We start from the raw sequence: 6,428 nt of genomic DNA, 5'->3' as shown, positions 1-6,428 counted from the left end.
TGTCAAATTCTGCAACAATGTATCCATTTTGTTTCCGACTTCAATTAACAATATGGGAATAGACTGGAATGGACTGAAAACTTCTGAAATTCATATAAAATCAATCATAGCACCGATTTCCTTGGTTCTGGTGTCAATTGACTCAGTTTCTTCTGGACTCTATGACACCTCCCTTGCCTCCATAATCCTTCAAGCGAAGAGTCACGTACGCAGGAAGACCCTAATCCTGTCAGATCGTTCTGCCAAGCCCATCCTCCAGGCAATGCCAGGTGGCAGACGATGCATATCTGGACTATTGTTCTAACATCACCGGTACTCAGGAAGTGTTTGTCTATGCATATCTCTCACTCTGCATACTCCCCCTCCCCTCCCTGAAATGCTAATACGTGTAACCCCACCTTTCTGTAATATATTCATGATGTAAGCTGTGAAACCCAACCTTCCTATAATGTATTCATGACGTTTCTTGCACTGTATTCTGGGACTTGGAGGGAACTTTTAAAAGTTGATGTTACCCCATTCTCGGGGTTCAATCTCGCCTTGAACCTGTTGCACAATAAACCTTGGATCTCCGCATCTTGCTCCTGTCTCCGGCTGAGCTCATTTTCTTCCACTAGGACCCGCGGACTTAGTCCGACAAGCCGGGTGGCTGAGCAGTCTCGCACCCGGAATTTACCGTAACAACTGTATTGTTTTAATTAGTGTTTTTATGGAGCAGTCAAGTAATTTCGTTGTCCCCGAGAGGGGGTAATGACAATAAAGATATTATTATTATTAATCAGGTACTAGTCCATTTATTTGGAGAGGAGAAACACAAAGCGAACCCCCAGCAGGAGATGCTGCCTGGTGCAGAATCTTGCCCCTCTTCTCAGCTGCTTCTCAGCTGATGCTCAGAGGAACCTTGTCTTCTCCAGCATCCTTGTTAGGCTGTGGGGAGAAGAGGAGTCAAGCGTCAGCCTCACGGGACTCATCCTGACTAAAGGCTTTCCTTCTCTCGGTCAGAGTCAGGAGAGGATTTGGTGGAGGAGATCCTTGGCGATAAATTTATTTATTAATTTTCATTTCATAAAAAAACCCTTCAAAGCAGTTTAGGTTAGTAAGACAGAACTAAACCTCACAGAAGCCGTGTTGGTTTGTCTACAGCAAGACTGATAATTTTAGTCTTCACCCAGAATGGACAATAAGGCAACAAGCCCAGCCAGGACTCCCCTCCAGGGACAGAGAGGGCACATACAGACCCACCAAGTGTCCCTATTTTCCAGGGACAGTCCTGGATTTACAGAAGCCATCCTAGTTTCTGATTTGATCCTGAAATGTCCCTCTTTTCCTTAAGAAATCCCTATTTTCACCAGAGGAATGTTGGAGGGTAGGGAGTTCTCCGACCCCAGAGTCAAGCAGATAAGTAACTTTGCAACCTTTAGAAGACATCTGAAGGCAGCCCTGTATAGGGATTTTACATTTTTTAATATACAGTATTGGCCTGAATATAAGCCTCACTCCCCCCGCAAAAAAATCTGACTGTGAAAAGTTAAAGCGCGGCTTCAATTCGCAACCTTACAAAATTTGGCTTTTATGATATCGCTGCTGAAACAGACATACAGTAAAACAGAACGGGTGTGAGAGCCTGCAGAATTTTAATGGAGCAGCTTATATTTGGGTATTGTCTTTCTCCCCCCCCCCCCATGAATTTTAAAGGTGTGGCTTATATTTGGGTGCAGCTTATATTTGGGCCAATACGGTATGTTGGAAGCCACCTGGGGCAACCCTGTCAGGTGGGCGGGGTCTTCTTCTTCTTCTTCTTCTTCTTCTTCTTCTTCTTCTTGAATAGGACGTCCCTATTTTCACTGGAGAAATGTTGGAGGGTATGCATATAGTTATTTTATATATATACATATTTATTGATTTTTTTAACATATCAGTTCCACCAGTCATACAACATAACTTCCCTTCTTATACCATGTTTTAGACTTCTGTCAACACCTCTGATGATTTTCCATGCTTTATCACTTATTCTGCATTTCTTAATTTCTCTATTACTCTTAATTATCATTAACTAATAGTTCATCTCATAGTCTTTCTTGCAATATTTCCAATAGTCCACCTTACAAAACTTCTTGCAAACCTACTAGTGTGATCTGTTCATCACAATTGCTTTTCAAATAGTTCATATATTTACTCCAGTCTTCTAAGAATCTCTGGATATATGCATATAGTTAGACTGTGGAACTCACTGTGACAGTGGTCTCTAATTCACGGAGGAGGAAGAGAACTCCGCCCGTGGCTTCTAGTCACAATGGCCATATGCCTCCTCCAGGATCTCAGGCTGCAAGCCATAAAAGAGTTTGAGTGACCATGTTGGGAATCAGAAAAGCCCTGGAGCCTTCCCTCCAGCTTCCCTCAGATGAAAACAGGGACATTTCTCACTCCCCCAGCAACGGACGATTCTTGGCCCCCCATTTTTGTCCTCCCCCCACAGAACATTTCCAATGAGAAGGGCGAGTCCCACCACCACTTCACCACATGCCCTCCACCGTCCTGGGTTCGAATCCCCACCCAGCCAAGAAGCTCCCTGGGTGGCCTTGGGAGCCAGTTGCGACCTCTCAGCATAACCTACCTCACAGGGTTGTTGTGCGGATTAAATGAGGAGGACAACCACACGGGCCACCCTGAGCTCCTTGGAAGAAAAGGTGGGCTATAAATTCCTGGGGTTGGACTGGATGACCCTTGGGTTCCCTTCCGGCTCCACGATTCTGTGAAATGTGATGACCAAATAGCCCAATAACTAAACCTCTGGGGTTAAACATTTTAAAATGGGCTTCTGTAGCTGAGCAACCTTCTCTGCGGGACGGGGGCTTCTCGGGGGGGGGGGCTTACCGTATCTGCTGCAGGCAGCTTCACACAATTTCCGACTCTCAAAGTTGTTCTCGTTCCCATGGCATCCCCCCCAGGTGAAGGGCAGGCACTCCTTTCTCTCATAGCTGAAGTACCAGCGCTCTTGCAGGATAAAGCAGAGTCCTTCGTCCGGGGGGATGATGCAGATACCTTGGGGGGGGGCAGAGGAATGGGGGCGCTGAGAAGACTGGAAGGCAGAGATCCAAAGAGAGACAGAGACCACCTGGGTCAGGAATAGGCAACCTTGGCCCGCCAGATGTTTTGGGACTACAACTCCCATGATCCTTAGCTAACAGGACCAGAGGTCAGGGATGATGGGAATTGTAGTCCCAAAACATCTGGAGGGCCGAGGTTGCCTAGGCCTGGCCTAGGTGATAAAGGCTCTGGAAAGGGCTCAGTGAGTTGGATCTGCTTAGCCTGGAGAAGAGGAGATGGAGAGGTGAACCTAGAACCATCTATGGATGGAAGGATGGAGCAAGCTTGCTTTCTGCGGCTCCAGAGGGGAAGACCCAAATTCCAAGAAGAGAAATTCACACCCAACCTTAGCAAGAACTTTCTGTTGCTGAGCGCTGTTTAATAACAACAACAACAACAACAACAACAACAACAATAATAATAATAATAATTATTATTATTATTATTATTATTTATACCCCGCCCATCTGGCTGAGTTTCCCCAGCCACTCTGGGCGGCTTCCAACAAAGATTAAAGATACATTAAAACATCGGTCATTAAAAACTTCCCTTCAGATGTCTTCTATAATAATAATAATAATAATAATAATAATAATAATAATAATAATAATAATTTATTATTTATACCCCGCCCATCTGGCTGGGCCTCCCCAGCCACTCTGGGCGGCTTCCAAAAGAATATTAAAATACTGTGATACATCAAACATTAAAAGCATCCCTAAACAGGGCTGCCTTCAGATGTCTTCTAAAAGTCTGGTAGTTGTTCTTCTCTTTGACATCTGGTGGGAGGGCGTTCCACAGGGCGGGTGCCACTACCAAGAAGGCCCTCTGCCTGGTTCCCTGTAGCTTGGCTTCTCGCAGGGAGAGAACTGCCAGAAGGCCCTCGGCGCTGGACCTCAGTGTCTGGGCAGAACGATGGGGGTGGAGACGCTCCTTCAGGTCTACTGAGCCTTTGAGGCCGTTTAGGGCTTTCAAGGTCAGCAGCAACACTTTGAATTGTGCTCAGAAACGTACTGGGAGCCAATGTAGGTCTTTCAGGACCGGTGTTATGTGGTCTTGGCGGCCGCTCCCAGTCACCAGTCTGGCTGCCGCATTCTGGATTAGTTGTAGTTTCCGAGTCACCTTCAAAGGTAGCCCCACGTAGAGTGCATTGCAGTAGTCCAAGCGGGAGATAACCAGAGCATGCACCACTCTGGCGAGACAGTCCGCAGGCAGATAGGGTCTCATTGTGCAAACCAGATGGAGCTGGTACACAGCTGCCCTGGACACGGATTTAACCTGTGCCTCCATGGACAGCTGTGAGTCCAAAATGACTCCCAGGCTGCGCACCTGGTCCTTCAGGGGCACAGTTACCCCATTCAGGACCAGGGAATCCTCCACACCTGCCCGCCTCCTGTCCCCCAGAAACAGTACTTCTGTCTTGTCAGGATTCAGTCTCAATCTGTTAGCCGCCCTCCATCCTCCAACCGCCTTCTTCTAAACATCAGATAGTTGTTTATATCTCTTTAACATCTGGTGGGAGGGCGTTCCACAGGACGGGCGCCACCACCGAGAAGGCCCTCTGCCTGGTTCCTGTAACTTGGCTTCTCACAGCGAGGGAACCGCCAGAAGGCCCTCAGAGCTGGACCTCAGTGTCCGGGCAGAACAATGGGGGTGGAAATGCTCCTTCAGGTCTACTGGGCCAAGGCTGTTTAGTGGACTCCCTCCAAAGGTGATGGCTTTTAAGCAGAGGTTGTATGGCCACCTGCCACGAATTCTTTAGCTTCAAGTCGTGCATGGCAGGGGGTTGGACTAGATGACCCCAACAGGTCCCTTCCAAATCTACAGTTCTACGAGGAAGGAAAGGGGTGGAGGCAAGAGGCAGCAGGTTCAGAGAGAGAGAGCCAGGGAAGTGATGCAAGCGGAAACTCAGCGGTGAAAGGGGAAGTCACAGATCATTTAATGGATTTCATCAAGAAAGGGGAAAGTGTGGTTGGATGAGGGATGGTGGGGCAATGGGATGGCAGAAGGTGGTTGGGGAGAGGATGAAACAGCCAAGATGACCTATAGTGGCTAAAGTTTGGGACTCTGTCCTGTAAGGTGTTGCTGAATAAAAGTCTGCCTCTCCTTCAATCTGTCATGCTTTAGTTGAGATTCCTGCATTGCAGAGGGTTGGACTAGATGACCCTGAAGGTCCCTTCCAACTCTACATTTCTATGATTCTATGAAATGGGGAGGCAGGGAATCAAAGGACAATCCCCACAGGACCACAAGGGTTTCAAGCCCTGTACTCACCAAGGTCTGCAGACACCACAGGCAGCTTGGCCCAGAGGGCAATGAATGCTGGAAGAAGGCAGAAGATGTCCCTGGACCTCATCATTGTGCTTGGAGAAGGCTCTGAATCCCCAGGACTACTGATCCAGGCTGTGACCCGACTTGCTTTGCAGTGGACCTGCCCCCGTGCGTTCTGTTTGAGGGAAATCAAGCACCCACACAGCTGAAACCATTATTTGCAAACCAATTTTTGCCACTAAAGATGACCTTTGGGGCTCCCTTCCAATGCTACAAGTCTGCAAGGCTTCTTCCACAATGATTCTTACCTGCAGGTACAGAGGCCAGGTTGGCCCAGAGAAGAAGGAGGAGCTGCAGAAGAAGAATGAGGAGCTCAAATCTCCTTGTGCTCTTTGGAGATAAGTTAGATGCTCCAAAGATGAGCTGGGCTGAAGTCAATCCTTGCCCCCTCTTCTCTTCCAGCTACAGCTGATGGTACCCAGACCAGCTCTGAAGCTGGGAGGCAAGACTTGGGCTGGAAAAGAGTCATCTGATGATGAGCTTGGTTGGTTAAGGACATGAAGCACTGAGGAAGCCTTAATTTGAGCTCCAGTGATCAAGGAGTCCACGAGAGAACACCAAGTGTACAAGGACATCTCACCAGGCGGTATTTTAATTGGAGGACCAACAGCTCCAAGGTTCGAAGCAGGTGGGAGATGAAAAGGTCCCACCTACATAAGGAACAGGGTCCATTTATCACTAATCAACAGGTTACAAGAGTTCAAACTGACCTAAAACAAGCCTTGCGTTGTTCTTCTTCTGAAATGGCTAAAGAAACTGCCAGTTACTTCTCATCTAAAATGACGAAAGAGGACGGAAGGGGTCTAGCTAGCCATAAAAATACAGATGCATGAAAAGAATGAGGAAACGGGGCTCAGGAAACAAGCTGTTAGGGCAGGAAACCCTTTCAAGAAATCACCAGTTAAGGAGCCTGTTCACCACGTTTGCATGGGCTGTGTGCATGGAATAAGAAAAAATGACGCAATGAAGATACAGAACTTTCTCTCATCTATCTATATTTATCTATCATC

The 6,428-nt window shown here is 47.4% G+C and overlaps 1 protein-coding gene across 1 annotated transcript; it reads right to left on the bottom strand.

Moving 5' to 3' along the window:
* Positions 1-795: 795 nt before the first annotated feature.
* LOC128416711 (kunitz-type serine protease inhibitor bitisilin-2-like) lies at positions 796-6,071 on the bottom strand. The gene is made up of 4 exons (XM_053394768.1): positions 5,667-6,071; positions 5,362-5,533; positions 2,875-3,042; positions 796-927 (listed from the first exon to the last, which is right to left on the bottom strand). Exons 2-4 carry the CDS (start codon positions 5,444-5,446, stop codon positions 923-925), a joined length of 258 nt encoding a protein of 85 aa, XP_053250743.1. The 5' UTR covers positions 5,447-5,533; positions 5,667-6,071; the 3' UTR covers positions 796-922.
* Positions 6,072-6,428: the final 357 nt, after the last annotated feature.

This window comes from Podarcis raffonei, chromosome 6 (assembly GCF_027172205.1).
Source record: "Podarcis raffonei isolate rPodRaf1 chromosome 6, rPodRaf1.pri, whole genome shotgun sequence".
Classification (NCBI taxonomy): Eukaryota; Metazoa; Chordata; class Lepidosauria; order Squamata; family Lacertidae; genus Podarcis; species Podarcis raffonei.
This window is presented reverse-complemented; position numbering and strand designations above follow the sequence as displayed.

Excerpts from the sequence above, each read along its gene's own strand:
- LOC128416711 (XM_053394768.1), bottom strand. The coding sequence starts at position 5,446 with ATGATGAGGTCCAGGGACATCTTCTGCCTTCTTCCAGCATTCATTGCC. Across the intron at positions 3,043-5,361 it reads TGTGGTGTCTGCAGACCTTG|GTATCTGCATCATCCCCCCG; the intron begins GTGAGTACAGGG and ends CCCCCCCCCAAG.